We start from the raw sequence: 19,542 nt of genomic DNA, 5'->3' as shown, positions 1-19,542 counted from the left end.
TGTCTCATATGGCCTTCACTTTATCAAAGTTGAACTTTGTAAGTTCCTGGGTTGGGGATGTGGATGTTATGTTTTTAAACATGCCTGTTTAGCCACAAAAAAGGCTATATCTGCTGTCAAACATACATGTTGTACACCAAAGATGTTGGTTTGTTTAAAAACCCTTTTATAATGCACATGTGAATGTGCTTGGAGTAAAATGTTTTATACTCAACAATGTGTGGCTTCTTCTTTAAATGTTCAATACAATTTTTTAGATAAGTTGTTGTAGTTACAGTGACAATGGGAGTTATTTACTAAAGGCAAATCCACTTTGCACTACAAGTGCACTTTCAGTGCAAAGTGGATTTGCCTTTAGTAAATAACCCCCACAGTGCTCTAAAATTTGCCCCAATCAGGCAATTTTAGGGACTCCAAGCAATTAATTGAGTTGAAAAGGATGATTATTTTTATCATTAATGCATACATTAACAACAAAAACATTGTGTGTGTGTAGCAGACCCACAGCACAATATAATAGTTAGCTGAAGAAGAGATTGTCAGCTCATGTATCAAATAAGTTACGTTTGCACTATTGAAGAAAATGGGCAAAAATAAAAGGCTGTTGGAGAACCTAGGAGACAGATAAAAGAAATACAAGCAGTAAATCAAATTAAATATGAGTTCAGTTTTTACCAACAAATTTATTTTAAAAAGGTTTTAATCATTATCTGGCATATCAATTGCCCCCCTACCTGCAAAGTACTCCAGATAGCTTTGCCATACTTCACGGGCACTTTGGGGGAGCAAGCCAGGACAGCCAGGTTCAAGTGCCGTCATGTTTTGGTCCATTGAGCCGGCCTCAGTCGCAACTGAGGCCAGGTTGTTGGCTGCATATTTTCTTAAAAAATGGTGCAAAATGCAGCAGCAAAGAATAATGTGGTTTAGTTTATATTCCGCCATATTTATTGAAGTGTAGAATAGGCGGAACTGGCTGGCCATTATGCCAAAGGCATTTTCCACCACTCTTCTGGCTCTGGCCAGTCGGTAGTTAAAAACCCTCTGGTCCGGGGTGAGGGTCCTCATAGGGAATGGGCACATCAGATGGTCCCCAGCGCAAATGCTTCATCTGCTACAAACACAAATGGGAGGCCCGCCACGTGGTCTGCTGGGGGAGGCAAGCCGAAGCTGCCATTCTGGAGCCGTCTGAAGAATTCCGTCTGGGTGATGACTCCACCATCCGACATCCGGCCATTCTTCCCCACATCCACAAAGAGGAATTCATAAGTCGCCGACTCCACTGCCAAGAACACAATACTACTATACCCCTTGTAGTTAAAGTAGTACGACCCTGAGTTGGGGGGGGGGGGGGGTGGGACGATGTGGACGTGTTTCCCATCTACAGTCTGCCATTCCTGTGGGTTGGAAAGAAATCCACATAAGGTCCACTTATCAGATTCCTCACCCCCTCTGATGGTCCATTGTAAAAATTTTATGGTGGGGGATGGGTAGATGTTTTGGACAGGAAACCCTCTCCACTTCACTGAGAGCTGAATGCATAAATAATGTGCATTACTACTTACTTACACTATTGACAGACTAATGGACAGGTAAGAATTGTCATAATACAAAAATATGAATACACACTGTCCAAATTAAAGCACATTTTTACATTCTGCAATTACCTAGCAAGATAATAGGAGAACAAAACTTTAAACAGTACCATTTGAAAGTGTTCAGACAGGTACTTGCACTAAATGCCTTGGTGAATTCATCCATAAATATGAACACAAAAGAGGTTGTTATAGTGTGTATGGGTTTGGCAAAGTTAGCAGATAGAGTATTAGTATTGGTTGACTTAGCAGTTGTGGGGGAGGGAGGGTTCTAAATGGGTTTTGGCCCCCCAAAAAAAGCCTCTTGCACTCTTCCTGAATTTAAGGACAACAATAACATTTTGACACATTTTAGGGGGTGTTTAAGGTAAGCACTACAATGGATAAAATATATTGTTATGTGACTAGGCTAGGTGTGCATTGGCCCAGGATAGCATGCTGGGGAGGTTAGTGAAGGCAAACATGCTTGAAGGACAAAAAAGAATGCATGAGGACAAAGAGGATTGTCACGTCCGGGAGATGAGGCCGAGATGCTGAGAGGGCTCCCCTTGCGGCCGAGTGCAGCACAACCCTGAAGGTGATACAGGGATGCAATGCCCACAGTGGCACAGGTTGCCAGGTAGCAGCAGCAGAGGACAAGGGCCTGGTGAATAGGAGTCCGGGGCAACCGTGCTAGGAAGTTCAGTAGAGAGGTCAAACCAAGCTGAGGTTCAAACACGGGAGGTCAGTCCTCGGAGATTTAGATGAGACCGGAAGCAGGAGTCTGAGCCAAGCCGAGATCGGGTGCAGGAAGCAGACAAGGAACGTCGGGTACAAGCCAAGGGTAGAAGCCAGGAGAACAACAGGAACAGGTTAAACAAGCCGGGTCGGTACACAGGAGGTCAAGTCAACAAGGATCACAGGCACAGGTACACAGGAGAGCTGACGATAATCCAGCGATGCGGCTCTGTCAGGTAAACGTTTAAATAGACGAGATGACCGGGTCACGTCGTGGGCGCGTCGGAGCGATCGTACGGCTACGTAGAGTACTCGTAACATCCCTGCGCATGCCCGCCCGGTTAGGCGTAGCGTCGGTCGTTCGTTTAGAAACTACTATGCGTTTACGTGGGCGCCGACGCGCGCTAACACGAACGTGCCTCGCGAGATTGCGGCTTTTTCCCTGACAGTGCCCCCCCCCCAAGGGGCAGCCTCCGGATGCCCAACCGAGCCCATTTTTCAGGGTACCGGCTGCGGAAACTGTGTATAAGTTTAGGAGCATGTACGTGACTAGCAGGCTCCCAAGAGTTCTCCTCAGCAGAATACCCCCTCCACTTGATCAAAAACTGAACAGTCCTACCTCTCCGGCGGCAGTCAAGGATAGATTCAACTTCGTACTCAGTTTCTTCATCAACTTGAACTGGAGGCGGGGGCACTTCTTCTCTTCCTGAAAAAGGGCTGAAGGTAACACGTTTAAGCAGAGAAACATGGAATACAGGGTGGATTTTAAAAGATTCAGGTAAAACGAGCTCAAATGCTACAGGATTGATCTCCCGTTTAATCTCAAAAGGACCCAGAAATTTAGGTCCCAATTTCCGGGATGGACATGGCAGCTTAAGATTTATCGCTGAGAGCCACACCTTGTCCCCTGTCTTGAAGGCGGGATTAACCCTTTTCCCCTTGTCGTACTGTCTCTTGTACTGTTCCTGAGCCTTCTTCATGGTGTCTCGGAGCATTTGGTAGTTTGCCTGAATAAGGTTTACCCTATCTTGAACTGCCGGGACAGAGGATTCAGGAATGACATTAGGCAGAAATGAGGGATGGAATCCGTAATTCGCCCAGAAAGGCGATTGATTGGTAGAAGCGTGTACTGAGTTGTTGTAGGCAAATTCTGCACAAGGTAACAAGGAAGCCCAATTATCCTGGGAAAAGGAACAGAAGCATCGTAGATATTGCTCTAATGTCTGGTTGGTCCTCTCAGTCTGACCGTTGCTCTGTGGGTGATAGGCTGAGGACAGGCATATTCCAATCGAGAGCAGTTTACAAAGTTCCTTCCAAAACTTAGAGGTGAATTGTACCCCTCTATCTGATACGATGCTATCAGGTACCCCGTGTAATCGAACAATTTCCTTTATAAAGGTCTTCGCTGTATCCAAGGCAGAGGGAGTTCCTTTCAATGGCACAAAGTGCGCCATCTTGGACAGGCGGTCTACCACTACCAAGATAGTCGTAAACCCTTCAGAGGGAGGTAACTCTACGATGAAATCCATGGAAATTTCTTTCCATGGTTTCTCCGGGACTGGCAGTGGTCTTAACAGACCCCAGGGTCTGGCGTTGCATCCCTTGTTACGTTGACAGGTGGTACAGGAGTTAACGTAGTCTTTACAATCCGTCTTTAGGGTAGGCCACCATAGGGACCGCTGTACAAGGTCAATTGTTTTTCGAACTCCAAAGTGGCCTGCTAGTTGGTGGTCGTGGAAAGTTTTTAATACCAGTAACCTGGCTTGCCGGGGAACAAAGATCTTGTCTCGATGCCATAAAAGCCCTCCTTGGCTTCTTAGAGAAGAAACTTCAGACTCCGTACACTGGCTAGAGGCCTGCTCTATTGAAGACCTCAGATCCGGTTGTATTAGTAGAAAATTTTGGGGAGACAAGATTGTACTGGGTGGAGCATCCTCCGGAGTATCAGGAAACATCCGGGACAAAGCGTCTGCTTTGCCATTCTTAGATCCTGGGCGATAGGTTAGGTGAAAATTAAACCTTGAAAAGAATAAAGCCCATCGGGCCTGTCGGGGTCTCAGGCGTTTGGCCGTACGGAGGTATTCTAGGTTCTTATGATCCGTGAAAATGAGGACGGGGTGAGCAGCACCTTCCAAGAGATATCTCCATTCTTCTAAAGCGGTTTTAATCGCCAGAAGTTCCCGATCCCCCACATCGTAGTTCCTCTCTGGGGAACTCATCTTCCGAGAGAAAAAGGCTACGGGGTGAAGTAAAGCCTTGGAACCCTGACGCTGAGATAGAATCGCCCCTGTGGCCACCTCCGAGGCGTCAACTTCTAGCACGTAGGGCAAGGCGGGGTCTGGATGCTGCAGGATTGGTGCGGTAGTGAAGAGGGTCTTGAGCTGGTCAAAGGCGGACTGCGCTGCTGGGGACCAATGGAATTTGGTGTGTAGACGAGTAGTTTGAGTGATGGGTGCCACAATGGTGGAGAAGTTCCTTATGAATCTTCGGTAGAAGTTGGCAAACCCAATGAATCTCTGAACCCCCTTCTTGTCGGAGGGAGCGGGCCAGTCCAGGATAGATTTCACCTTTTGGGGATCCATGGCAATTCCACCTGTGGTAATAATAAGTCCCAGAAATTGAATAGATTCTTTCTCGAAATCGCACTTCTCGGCCTTGACATATAACCCATGCGTTCTAAGGATGTATAGTACCTTTTTAACATGCACTCTGTGAAGTTCCAGAGAGGTTGAGAAGATAAGGATGTCATCAAGATAAGCGACCACAAAGTGGTCTAGATGTTCCCGGAGGATATCATTGATGAAATGCTGGAAGGTTGCTGGAGCATTACATAGTCCGAATGGCATGACTAGGTACTCGAAATGCCCGAATCTCGTTCTGAACGCCGTCTTCCACTCGTCCCCCTCCCGGATACGGACAAGGTTGTAAGCCCCACGTAGGTCAAGTTTGGTGAAAATACGTGAGGTGTGGAATCTTTGGAAGAGTTCGGGGATGAGCGGGAGTGGATAACGGTTTTTTAGGGTGATATTGTTCAATTCCCTATAGTCCACACACGGTCTTAAGGTCTTGTCTTTTTTTTCCACGAAAAAGATGCCTGCACCGGCGGGGGATGAAGAGGGACGAATGAATCCCTTGGCCAAGTTCTCATCAATATATTGTCTCAGGGCCTCAAGTTCAGTTTCTGAAAGGGGGAATATCCGGCCAAATGGAATGGGGGCCCCCGGAAGTAACTCGATGGGGCAATCGTAGGGACGGTGTGGCGGTAGAATATCGGCTTTCTTCTTGTCGAAGACATCTTTGAATTCCTGGTACGCTGCTGGAATGTCAGGATGTGGACTGGGTACGGGTTGGATGGTCAGACAACGGGACAAGTCACCTGATTCGGGATCCAGGCAATGTTGTTGGCAATAGGCAGACGTGAAGGACACCTCCTTCTTGATCCAATCAATCCTGGGGTTGTGTGCCTGCAGCCAGGGGGTCCCCAGGATAACGGGAAACATTGGAGAACTCAGGACATCGAACTTTAGGAATTCCCGATGACCTGAATCAGTGATCGTTAGGATGGGTATGGTTTCTTTGGTAACATGGCCAGAGCTAGGTAAGGAGCCATCGGCCAGGTGCACGGTCAATCTCTGCTTCTTGAGGTTGAGTGGAAGGGCCAGACTTTTAGCCAGGGCTAGATCCAGAAAACAGCTACAGGCGCCAGAGTCAAGTATTGCCTGTAGCGGGACCCTCTTGCCTGCTACCATCAAAGTGACCGGAAGGGTGACGTGGGTGGAGGCCAACCTTGTCACCTGTAGGTGAAATGGGGTACAGAGGACAGGTCTACTTGGTCTTGTAGGGCAATTGTCTATGAAATGTCCTGATTCCCCACAATAGAAACAAAGGCGTGCCTGTCGGCGATACAGTCTTTCTTCAGAGGTTAAGGCGGGACGGGGCATGTTATACGGGACAGCAGTCATTGCTGGGTGAACCGAAGGTGGAGCCTGGGAAGAACAGGGAATCCGAGCACGTTCGGACTGACGTTCCCGAAGACGCCTGTCTAGCTGGATGGTGAGTTGGATAAGATCCTCGAGGGTAGAGGGAACCTCTAATCTGGCTAGCTCGTCTTTAAGAGCTTCGGACAAACCCATCCGATATTGATATCTGAGTGCTGCTTCATTCCAACCGGAGTCAGTACTCCATATGCGGAATTCTGCTGTATAGTCCTCTGCGGGTCGCTCGCCCTGGCGAAGGGCGTACAAGTTTGCCTCAGCTGTTGCCGTCCGAAAAGGATCGTCGTATAGGCGTGCCATGGCTTCGAAGAACAGATCCAGAGTTTCTACCGAAGGGCTGCGGTGTTCCAGCAGGCCATGGGCCCATGTCTGGGGATCGTCTCTTAACAGTGAAATGGTGAACCCCACCTTGGTTACTTCAGAGGAAAAGGTCTGAGGTTGCAGGGAGAAGTATAGGAAACATGAGTTTCTGAAGGATCGGAATTTCTTTCGGTCCCCATAAAAACGCTCTGGGGCTGGAACTCGTGGTTCTGGAGCGGTTGAGACTACTGGAGCAGGTACTTGACCAGGAGAGGTGGGCAATTCGAGACAGTGCTGTAGACGTTCCTTCAGCCAAAGATAACTTTCCTGGAGTTCCTGAATAGCTGGCGTAAGAGCCATAACTTCTTGTAGAATGGCTTCTTCTGGGGAGTTGCCTCTGTCGGCCTCTGACATGGCTGGATTATACTGTCACGTCCGGGAGATGAGGCCGAGATGCTGAGAGGGCTCCCCTTGCGGCCGAGTGCAGCACAACCCTGAAGGTGATACAGGGATGCAATGCCCACAGTGGCACAGGTTGCCAGGTAGCAGCAGCAGAGGACAAGGGCCTGGTGAATAGGAGTCCGGGGCAACCGTGCTAGGAAGTTCAGTAGAGAGGTCAAACCAAGCTGAGGTTCAAACACGGGAGGTCAGTCCTCGGAGATTTAGATGAGACCGGAAGCAGGAGTCTGAGCCAAGCCGAGATCGGGTGCAGGAAGCAGACAAGGAACGTCGGGTACAAGCCAAGGGTAGAAGCCAGGAGAACAACAGGAACAGGTTAAACAAGCCGGGTCGGTACACAGGAGGTCAAGTCAACAAGGATCACAGGCACAGGTACACAGGAGAGCTGACGATAATCCAGCGATGCGGCTCTGTCAGGTGAACGTTTAAATAGACGAGATGACCGGGTCACGTCGTGGGCGCGTCGGAGCGATCGTACGGCTACGTAGAGTACTCGTAACATCCCTGCGCATGCCCGCCCGGTTAGGCGTAGCGTCGGTCGTTCGTTTAGAAACTACTATGCGTTTACGTGGGCGCCGACGCGCGCTAACACGAACGTGCCTCGCGAGATTGCGGCTTTTTCCCTGACAGTGATATTCACAGCATATTACAATCATGGTAATTAGGGAATGATGAAATTAATACAATACATTAGCAAACATTAAATACATAGACTGTGATGTTAAAGGATAAAACTTACCTTAATATAGTCCTTCTGCAGGACTTGAATTATGGCAGAACAGGTCTTTGGAATAATGATTCCCAGAGCCTGGGGGGAGATCCCAGTCATGAGACTTCTCCCCATCGCCAAGTACCGCAAGGCGCAACTAGCCTCTGCTCGGGAGTGATGGCTTGCCGCATGCATGGTTAAAAAAAATTGCAATAGGTGTGTATTGATTGGTTTGCACAAAAGTTATAGCTTCTACAAAATAGGGGAAAGATTTATGGCCTTTTTTTATTTTTTTTTTATTTTTTTTTAACTATTTTTTTTTACTAGTAATGGTGGCGATGTGCGATATTGTGGCGGAAAGATCGGACAACTTTGACACTTTTTGGGGACCAGTGACATTTATACAACGATCAGAGCTAAAAATAGCCACTGATTACTGTATAAATGTCACTGGCAGGGAAGGGGTTAACACTAGGGGGGATCAAGGAGTTAAGTATGTCCTTGGGAGGTGTTTCTAACTGTGGGGGCAGTGTAGTGACTGGGAGTAGAGAGACATCGCTGTTTCTAAGCACTAGAAACAGCAGATCTCTCTCCTCTCCCTGACAGAATGGTGGATCTGTCTGTTTACATTGACAGATCCCCCATTCCCTCTCTCTCTGTTCCTGAAGTTCATCTTTAAATCTGAATCAGAGGATAAATATAAGAATCAGTGAGCAGGCTAACTGTGCCAAATTTAAATAAACATTTTGTACTTTTTTAACTGATTGTTATGATTATTGCACAGTTATATAATTTATGAGCTGGGTGAAAGATGACAATACAGTATATGAATTAAACAATATTACCAGGTATTTTTTCACTGACACATCAAATATCCCACAGACCAGTTATATAAAATAACTGAAAAGTGCAATATCGTGGATAATTAAATATTTTATGAAGCGATGACTCTTCGCAGGGGTTTATCAGTCATTTCGTAAGAGTAAAACTGTGAAACGTCTGTCAGTTTATTTACTGATCACAGCACTTGGAGAAGTGCTCTATACCATTTAAGTGGGTAATGACTGAATGGATCCTGGGGCATTAGGTTTTTGTCATTAAATCATTAATCAAACATCAATCATTTGTCAGAAGCTTCATGATATGGGCTTTATTGCTTGGTCATGTAACAAAATGCTCAATGCTATGAGCACTAAAAATTGCAAGATCTTATACAGTATATCTGGTTACAAGAAGGATATAATTTGTTTATGCAAAGATAAAAAGTTATTTTAAAACTTACATATATATATATATATATATATATATATATATATATATATATATTAAAAAAATTAAAAAAATTATATGCATAAATGTCAACATTTTAACGCGTAATAATTATAAAAATGACATTGTTTTAATATGCTAACATTTGTTTGTTGCCAAATAGGATGTCTGGTGTTCTCATTACGGTAGACTGAGTGTTTTAACACTGCTAAATGAAATACAATATAGGGAATAACACACAAGCATGTTATAATTCTTTGTGTATATATGGTTCCCTCTGCTGGTAAGAAAAGAAAAACAAGCAAACAGAAAATTGTGCACATGGGTTTGGGCCATAAAATACTGCCTCTCTCCACCTTTCTTAAATATTTTCATAGTATCAGTTTCCCAGTAATTAATCATTTATTTCAGACAAAATCCTTTTTTTTCCCCTTGATTGAGTAATCCAAATTAGCATAGCTTTAACTTTTTTTGGTGAAGTAATTTAACAATCTTTATGTCTTTAGTAAATGATCCTCAATGACCAATATTCCATACGTTCTCAGTGTAGTAGCAGAGATAAAAAAAAAAAAAAATGTGTGTGATGTATATTTTGTAAGGTGTCATGTATCTCCTTCTGATATCTCTTTAAGAGTTAAGATCATATATATATATACAGTGCCTTGCTAAAAAAGTTTAAAATATCCAATAGATTTCGTTCCACTTCACAATTGTGTCCCACTTGTTGGTGATTCTTCACAAAAAATTTTATATCTTTATGTTTGAAGCCTGAAATGTGGCAAAAGGTTGAAAAGTTCAAGGGGCCGAATACTTTCGCAAGGCACTGTATATATATAATATATATATATATATACACAATATATTTTAGCTACATCACAGTCAGGAAATACTACACAAGGTACTGAGGTTTAAACATCAGCACTCCTGGCCAACATTTTTTGTGTTTATTTTGCGCATATTTGTGAGTATGCACATACACAAGTACAATAACTTCTAGCTAACAGAATGGAATTTTAACCTTTTTAAATTAACGTTTACATGCGCACACGCATAAAATACTGACCGGCAACTCAGATTTCTTTTACTTATTTATGCATAGTGCATCTTTACATGCCTTTGTGTACTGGCACAGTAAGAACAATGGGCTACATTTAGAAAAAAAAAAGCCTGTATGCCTCAAAACACTGTTTTGTTTTTTTAGTCAGCAGTGTACACAAGGCCTTCAAAGGATGGTTTTTCTTGGTTAAAAAGTTTATTTGTGAATTTTTACCTGTTTACCTCTTAAATTATTAAAAGATCAAAGTACAAAGCCTTAGGAGGATTCAGCTTTATAACCTTTTCTTCCCTGTACTAAGCTCTCACATTTTACTTGCATTTAGTGGGCAAACAGCTCAAAGTAGTGAAAATTCTACTTTCCTTCTCAAGAGTTTAACAATAGAACCATCCCACTGATCATAATTGTAACTTTTACACACTGGCAATAAATCAGTATCACTGGTCCATGAGTGATTTTCGTAGTTCCAGGCTGCTTTGCGTCAAGTTTTAGTAGTGAGAGCTTCACGTTTTCGGGAAACAATAACAAAATGGGTCAAGCTATGTAATTATTCTTATACCTACTTGCAGCTTTATTTACTTATTAAAACTGAACTAAAACCTCCTGTCCTTTACAATCAAGGAAGCTGCCATCTTAGCCTCTGTGTGTTGCAGTGGTGCTGTACATATGACCAGTTATGACATATGACCAGTTAGCTGAGAGCAAAAGCAACTGTGCCATGCTTTATTATTATTATGATCGCCTTGAATGTAACTGTTTTGGGAAACTGATACATTGATGGGTTTAGTTCTATACTACAATGCAATGGTTTGCATGGTTTGGAAACAATGTCATAAGATGGAATTTCCATTTATACTAATTTGGGAATCTTGATTTATATAATGGCACTGCTTCATCTACAAAGCAGGGGGCGGACTGACCATTTGGCCACTCGGGCACTGTTTGAGGGCCCCGGGCCACTAGGGGGCCCCATCAGGGTTGCCAGCCTCAGTAAAACCAGGGACAGTATTTTGGTCTAAAAATCCTGAGATTATAGCTGCCCCACCTCTCCAGTACCTTCTCAGCCAATAGAAACATGTCTGTTGCTCCCTGATGGTGGCTTGCATGTGGATTTTGTGAAACAAGTGGATTTTATGAACTAAAGTGGAGAGTTAATAACCAGGAGTTGTGCTTTGACTGCTTCTGCTTGACTGCTTCTGCTGCAAGTGTTGTTTTTGGGGGTGTTTTATTTATTTTCTCCCCTCCTTTATTTGATACATTTGCTAGCAGTTTTTAAAAGACCTTTTTTCTGACACTTTTTAAACAGCATTTTTTTTCCTCTTTCTTCCTGCCAATTTAGGGGAGGGGTTAATTGTTCACAGGTGTATAAAAGGTAGTTATACAAACTCCTCCAGGAGCTTGCTCCCTGATGGTGGCTTGCATGTGGATTTTGTGAACACAAGTGGATTTTTTGAACTAAAGTGGAGAGTTAATAACCAGGAGTTGAAAACGGGAGTTAAGACAGGAGTCTAACCTCTATCCTACCTCCATCCTCCCCTCCATTTTAAAGATCCCACTGCAAGGGGCAACCAGACAGCTCTCCGGAAACGTCAGGCTGACAGCAAGCCAGATTCACCAGAACCAGAGTGTTTAACGGGGACCACCGCAGCCAGGTAAGCTCGCACCTCCACTCCCCCCCCCCCCCCAGCGATTGTTCCAGGGACTCCGTCCGACCACCTACAGGGGTCAGGTGCGTTTGGCTGCTACTGTCAGGGGGTTTTTCGCCTTCCTCTGGAACAATCAGGAACAACCGTAGGTTAGCATACCCCTACCTCCGGCCTCCATTCCATTTTTCACTCTATCCTAGGACGACTATTCCAGATCACAGCCAGACTTCTTTTTTGACCGGAGACCTTCACCTTAAGTAAAGGTAGCTGGAACAGCCATCAACCGAATACAACAACTCCTTCTGCATCCATATAGGCATCCCCTGATCAACTTGCGTGCTAATAGCCTCAAGCACGGCGGCAAGTCTGATACCTAGCCCCACCTCAGGATCAATACCCTGATCAGGATCATCATCTTAGGCCCATAGTACCATCAACAGCATCCACAAACCATGTGCTACTTCAAATACTCAGCTGAAGTTCTGCACAGACTAAGGAACATCAACACCACATTGCCATCTTCCATACAAAAAATACTTCAAAGAGAACAACTATTAAAAATCGGACGACAAGCAGCTCTCAACCACAGGAAGACATCTACTCGACCACTACAATTAGATTGCACCTTGATTAACGCCAGGTCTGCAGTCAAACATAGACTGGAAGTACATGACTTCATCATCGAGAACAATGTAGACTGCCTCTTCATCACCGAAAGCTGGTTAACCTCTGACTGCAACACCATCCTCACCGAATTGGTGCCGGAAAACTACAGGATCCTAACCGAACACCGGATAGGGAAAAAAGGAGGAGGCCTAGCAGTGATCTTTAAAGGTCACCTGGATCTCACTAAACCATCATCTCAGAACCCAGTGCCTTTTATGGAAACCCTGACGCTACATTTTCAACCAACACCCCATGACACCACTCATATTCTACTGTGCTACAGACCACTGGGACCAAAGTCCAATCTTCTTTCACCCCTCACGGAATCCTTTGCAATGCACACCCTAAAATTCAAAAATTTCCTGGCACTCTGAGATTTCAACCTTTGGGCAAACGAGCCTAAAGACCCCATAGCTACTGCCTGCATCAATCAACTAGAAGAACTGGGTCTACAGCAACTGATAAAGACTCCCACGCATGGGTCAGGACACACCCTGGACCTCATTTTCAAACAGAACATCGACGTCAACATACTCGACAACATAACTCTGCCATGGACGGATCACCACGCCATCAAATTCAAAATCGCTACCAACATCACCAACGCAAAACGGAAACCTGTAACAACGCACTGGACCAGATCGCATAAAAAACTGTACTCCGAAGCCTTCAAAACCACTCTGTCCAAAAAGATATCTACAATAACCTTAAACCACTCTACGGAGGAAACACTCAACTCCCTGAACAAGGCATTACTGCAATCAGCAGACTCGGTAGCACCAAAACGCAGGGCACTCATCAGGAAGAAAAATGCTGGATGGTTTAATAGCTCCCTCTCCATACTAAAGCAAGAACGCAGAAGAGCGGAAAGAACATGGAGAAGAAATCCCACCGAGGAAAACCACTTTAACTACAAAGGTCTCACAGAGAATTATCGGAAAGCAATCTTCAAAGCCAAAAAGGACCACTTCTCATATACAATCTCAACGGCCGCAAACCAACCACGGGAACAGTTTAAACTGGTTAATCAATCAATGAATCCGGTGTGCCTAGAACCCCCAGAAAGCAAATCCCAGGATTACTGTGACAAACTGTCGGATTTTTTCATCGATAAAGTCAAAACCATCAGGAAAACAATTTGTCAGTAGAAAACATCCAACCTCAGCCAGCAAATACATAAAGTGGATGTCTGCACCAACATACCACAACAGCCGAAATTTTCACTATCCCCAATTACAGTAGACACCGCAAAAAACATCATTAATAAACTGCGTGACAGTACCTCACCTATTGACATCATCCCCACAAAACTACTGAAAGAATGCTCCGACATCTTGGCTCCAACCATAACCCACCTCATAAACCGATCATTCCACGAAGGGATTGTTCCCAGCATCCTCAAACAAGGCACCGTCAAACCTCTACTCAAGAAACCAAACCTGGATCCTCAGGATCCAAACAACCGTAGGCCAATTACAAGCCTCAACACCATTTCTAAGATCATGGAGAAAGCTGTAGTACATCAGCTACAACTTCACCTGGATACTCACAAACTCCTGGACCCGCTGCAATCAGGCTTCCGCCCGGGTCATGGAACAGAAACAGCTCTCCTCAAGATTTGGGATGACGCCCTCGAAGCAGCAGATGACGGAGAGCCGTGTCTCCTCGTACTGCTAGACCTAAGTGCAGCGTTTGATACAGTAGATCACAATACTCTACTCATCCGCCTCACAGAAGTAGCCGGAGTCCAAGACATAGATCTCCAATGGTTCGCGTCTTTCCTAGGAAATCGGTCACAGACAGTGAAACTAGGAAAATTCCCCTCCGAAACTTGGGCAGTCACCTGCGGAGTCCCTCAAGGCTCTCCTTTGTCACCCGTTCTCTTCAACATTTACATTCGCCCACTCCTTCAAATCATCAGATGCTCAGATCTCTGCTTCCACTCTTACGCTGACGACACGCAACTTTATTTCCGGATCAATGGAAAAAAAGATCACCAACAACAACTTGAAAACTGCCTCAAATCAATAGAGGACTGGATGACCACCAACTCCCTCCAGCTGAACGAATCAAAGACAGAGCTTCTTATCTTACACCCAAATCATAAGCCAGCAACCAAAACCTCCTGGTCTCCACGAACCGTCTTTGGGCAGACTATCTCCCCAAAGACCAAAGCGAAGAGTCTCGGGGTTATTTTAGATGCACAAATGTCAATGGATGCGCAAATAGGATCTGTACTCAGTCAATCTCACCATCTGCTGCACATGCTTCGCAGACTCATCCCTTTTATCCCAAAGAATGACAAAGCAGTGGTAGTTGGAACAATCATTAATTCACGACTGGACTACGCAAACTCGCTTTACATAGGATTACCACAATATCAACTTGCGCGATTACAACTGATCCAAAACACTGCGGCAAGGCTGATAACAAGAAAAAAAACCTGGGAATCCATCTCTCCTTCACTGAGGAGCTTACATTGGCTAACCGTAAAAAATCGGATCACGTTCAAGACCCTTTGCCTCACCCACAAATGCGTGCATAGAGAAGCTCCGCAATACCTAATGGAGAAAATAAATCATTACACACCAAACCGCAGTCTTCGATCAGCCAACAAAAACCTCCTCCTTGTGCCCAAAGCCCGGTATAAATCCAAGGGTGATCGGAGATTAGCTGTCCAAGGGCCTCGGCTATGGAATGCTCTACCAATCAACATCCGCCTGGAAGAAAATCACCTGGCTTTTAGGAAAAAACTCAAGACTTTCCTCTTTTAGCAGATGATCAAAGCTCACCACAGCGCCTAGAGGCGATTCAGTTCGCATTGTGCGCTATACAAGTATTTCATTAATTCATTAATTCATTCTGTGTATACTGTGTGATTGTATACTGTGTGTGTGTATACTGTGTGGTCCCATAATCTCTGATTGCCTGGGGGCCCCATAACCTCCTATTGCCCGGGGTCCCCATGAGTTGTCAGTCCTCCCCTGACAAAGTATAACAAAGTATAAGAAATGAACATTGGGCCCCCCCCTCTTTTCACTCTCTCTTTTCTCCCCCCCCCCCTCCCTGAAGAGTATATGGAAAATGGAAGGGAGGTTCCCGTCTTGGACATGAGTAATTACGGTGGGATGATGGGTGGCTCAGCGCATTATCCCGGTTTACTGGCAGTTCACTGTGAGACGCCTGGCCCTGTGATTTTGCTAGTACTGTTTTTAAGTTATGCAAGCGCTTCATATGTATGTACCTCTGTATTGATTGTACTGTCGGGATACCTCCCTTTATGTGGTGTTTAATAAAAACGTATATTTGAAAAAAAGAAATGAACATTGGGACATTTTTTGGACACATACAATGTTGTGACAATGTTTTGCTGTAATCATTTATTAATTTGTTATATCTTTGTGTTATGTTACATATGCAGGTAAAGTAGCACTTATTTTGTACAGTCCTATTTTTAGGTGAAGGGTATTGCATCTATCACAGCTTTTATCATATAGAACATGGTTTCTTTTTTTTAAATAGTGTACACATAATATTTGTATCTATTCATGATCATGTCATTTTTTAAATTATTGCATTGATTGCTCCTGTTATTTAAAAAAAAAATTGTATAGTTTGCTCATTTAATTGCAAGGAAAAGCTGTCCAATAAATTGCATTATAATCTCCTAGGAAAATATATTTCTTCTAGTGAAGTTTACAAGCTAACTTCATTACTTCTTAATAAATAGCCATATACAAACTGCCAATATTTCTAATAGGCTTGCACTTCTCATCGTTGAACCCTAAACTGATCATTGATGGATAGTTAAGGAAATGACAATCTGCTATAGTGAAGCAGAAATAAGAAACGATTAATGACCCTTTCCTCAGCTCTTCATGTTCAGAACTATGTATAGGATAAATGGAATTTAAAGAATTCAGCACTTCCATTAATAACTGGCTGTAGTGGCAACAGACAATATAGTTAACTGGCAGGAGCAACATACAGGCGCTGAGTGCTAGGTCAATCCCACAAAAAGAAGGATAATGACCTAAGCAGCTTACCCCTATAAGCCAGCCTTGGGCTCCACCGGCAACAGGCTAGGTTAGGTTTATTTTTAAAGACTGATGGGTCTTTTTTTTTTTTATAAACACATCTTTTCCTAGCTACAAATGCAAAGTTGCAGTACCGAAAGACTGATTGCCACTTGATCTTGCTTTTATTGCTAATGAAATGGTGAAATGAACATTCAGTACAGTAGATAAGTCATAAGTATTATATGAATAGTACAAAAAACACAATGTCAAGTGTTGCATGTAAACCATTATGTGAAATGTACTAGCTAAACCATTATGTGAAATGTACTAGCTAATCTAGTACAGTGAGGTATACAGTACATTGAAATATTTAACTTGCACAAGAAACAAGACAAAATATATTGCATATTCATTTCTGATATAAGTTTAAGATGATTATAATAATATACCAGCCATTAAAGTATCAGCTAAGTGTTTTCCTTGTCACTGCAGAGTTAGCAGTACAGGTCTCAACTAATGCACAATTGAAAGATATGAGCTGGCAATGTTATGCCAGTGCTACGTTAGAAATTTCTCAGCAGTCAATCAATGTGTAGCAACAAGCCACCATCCAATGTATAGAACCAGTTTTTAGAAACATTAGAAAAACACTATGTGGAAAATTGTATTTAAATTAAAATAGTTGAACTACCCCTTTAAATGAAGTTAGAAAAAAAAATATCACAACTACCTCATTAAGCATAATACTGTCAGTGAAAACAGTGCTGCAAATTCCAAAGAATTGAAATATTAGAAATATATAAAAAATATGTATATTATTTATTAAATATCAGTGCAAAATAGCTTAAAGTGAAAGTCTCAAATTGAACATGTGAAAAAATGATTGTGCAAAACCAAACACGCTTATTCTTATGAAAATAGTGATATGCCCTAAAGCACACAGGTGTTCACTTTGAGGTGCCCAAGAGTTATCAAACTCCTTACCAGAAATATAGGATCTCATATTATAAGAGATCAATAGTAATAGTAACACACAGCTTTTATCACCAGAGGTACTCCAGTGCCTCTGCATCTAACATCACAACTCATATGGAGCATAAGGAGGACAAAGAGACAAATCCCATAGTGTAGCGTTTAAACCACCTTCGTGTTTTAAAAAAAATATCTCTCACATGAGATATGTAAGAGACCAGCATGTAGAAAATACTGCCGCCAGTCCACCAGTATGCATGATGACATAATGGACCAGGCCCTGCCCAACACATTTCTTTGCTAAACTGACATCATGAGGGGAAGAGGGCTGGCCAATGACCTCCATGGTCAATGTTATATCAGTTAGGATTGGGATGACCAAGCACTGGGCGCGCTCCCGGCCTAATGGAGGAGGGGGGAGTGTGGTTGTGAGCCGTGCACGTCAGTGTGCACGGCGCTGTACTGCGCAGGTGCCAGACGGCAGTTTTAAAAAGCCCAGAGCATCAGGGGGCTGTAAGTGGAGACACAGGAGCTGTGGGCAGTAAGCATCCCAGGGGATTGGATCCAGGAAAACCTTAGACACCTACTCAGCATCAGGTTGTGCAGTTTAAGCGTATATATTTATTGTGAGACTTTAAGCACAACAGTGATTTCACTTTGTACTAGTACCTCTGCTTTGTAGCTTAGGACTATGTCTCCTCGTAAGAGGGTCTCAGAGGGAGGTAACAAAAGCACTGGTAAATCACTGCCTAGGTCCAGGGGTTCTAAAAGTGCCTGTAAGTTACCATCCCCCCCTGCAAGACTGGAGCCAGCCTCTCAGGACGAGTCAGAGCCCCTGTCAGGTTTTGCAGCCTCTCCTAATGTCCCAGCCCCAGTTTATGTCACTGAGGACTCTCTTAGGGCTACATTGGAGGGTTTTGATGGGAGAATAATGAATTTTATTTCTGCTTCCCTGAAAGATAGCAGGAAAAGGGGTAGATCCCCTCCCTCTGCTGAAATTCTTCTCTCAGATGATTCTTCTGACAATGAGGAGAGATCCCTATCTTGGGACAGGGATCATGAGCAGTCGGATGAGGCAGAGGAAGAGGAGAGAGTCCCCTCCTCCCAGGCGCTCAGAAAGTAGGTGCAGTATTATACTGAATTGGTGCGTACCACATTCAGAATGCCTGCTGCTGAAGTCGCGACATCCTCTGTTTCTTCCCTGGGAGTCAGGAAAGCCCCACAGACTGCCTATTCCTTCCCAATTCATCCCTTAATGGATGAATTGTTGTATGAGGATTGGGGACATCCCGATAAACTGTTTGCTCCTCCTAAAAGGTTTTCTATGCATTATCCTCTGGAGGAAAGTTTCACCAAGAAGTGGGGGGTCCCATCTGTTGATGCGGCTGTTTCTTGCGTGAATAAAAACCTGACTTGTCCTTTGGATAATGCGCAGGTATTTAAAGATCCAACTGATAAGAAGCTGGAAACCTTATTAAAAGCCATGACTAGCGCTGTAGTGCAACCTACAGTCGCAGCCGTGGGGTTGTGTCAGTTCCTCAAGGAACAGGTTAAGCAGATGCTTGGGCTCCTTCCCAGTGAGGAAGTAGAGAATTATGCAGAGTTGCCTCATATTCTGTGTTTCATGATTGATGCGATTTTGGATTCTGTACAACAAGCATCACGTTTGTCTCTCATGTTGGTACACATGCGAAGGGCCCTATGGCTAAAGAATTGGGCAGCTGAGCTGTCATGCAAGAAACATTTGATTGGGTTCCCGTTTAAAGGGGAACATTTGTTTGGAGAAGAATTAGACAAATTCGTCCATAAAATTTCAGGAGGTAAATCTACTCTCCTTCCAGTCAAAAGGAGCAAGCGTCCTTCATTTAGGCGTGCTCTCTCTCCCGGAGCATCAAGCTCTAAGCAGTGGCCATGGCCTTCTCAGCCCTCCTCTACAGGAAAGGCTCAGGGCCGAGCCCAGGGGCAGAAAAATTGGGGGCGAAAGCCTGCCAAGCAAAGCCCAAAAGCTTCCTTGTGAAGGGGCACCTCCGCTCGGCCGAGTGGAGGGAAGGCTCCTGCAGTTTGCAGGAGCCTGGCGGGAAGAGATCCGGGACAAGTGGGTGATCTCTTCGGTATCTCTGGGCTACAGGCTAGAGTTTCAGGAG

The 19,542-nt window shown here is 44.1% G+C and overlaps 1 protein-coding gene across 3 annotated transcripts in view; it reads right to left on the bottom strand.

The window, feature by feature from the left end:
- The window catches only part of ROS1 (ROS proto-oncogene 1, receptor tyrosine kinase), a 259,981-nt gene that overhangs the window by 42,206 nt on the left and 198,233 nt on the right, over nucleotides 1-19,542 (bottom strand). Inside the window, exon 40 of one of the 3 annotated variants that reach the window (XM_077487055.1) lies at nucleotides 749-1,394. The exons of the other annotated variants lie outside the window; for them this stretch is intronic. Within the exon in view, the coding sequence (XP_077343181.1) occupies nucleotides 1,379-1,394 (16 nt within the window). The 3' untranslated portion in view covers nucleotides 749-1,378. Of the gene's footprint in view, nucleotides 1-748; nucleotides 1,395-19,542 lie in introns of those variants that run through there. 3 annotated transcript variants of the gene reach the window in all.

This window comes from Lithobates pipiens, unplaced genomic scaffold (genome assembly GCF_037356315.1).
Source record: "Lithobates pipiens isolate NorthernLeopardFrog02 unplaced genomic scaffold, aLitPip1_a1.2 Scaffold_18, whole genome shotgun sequence".
Lineage (NCBI taxonomy): Eukaryota > Metazoa > Chordata > Amphibia > Anura > Ranidae > Lithobates > Lithobates pipiens.
Note: the sequence above shows the minus strand (reverse complement) of the source record. Positions and strands in the feature narration are given on the sequence as shown.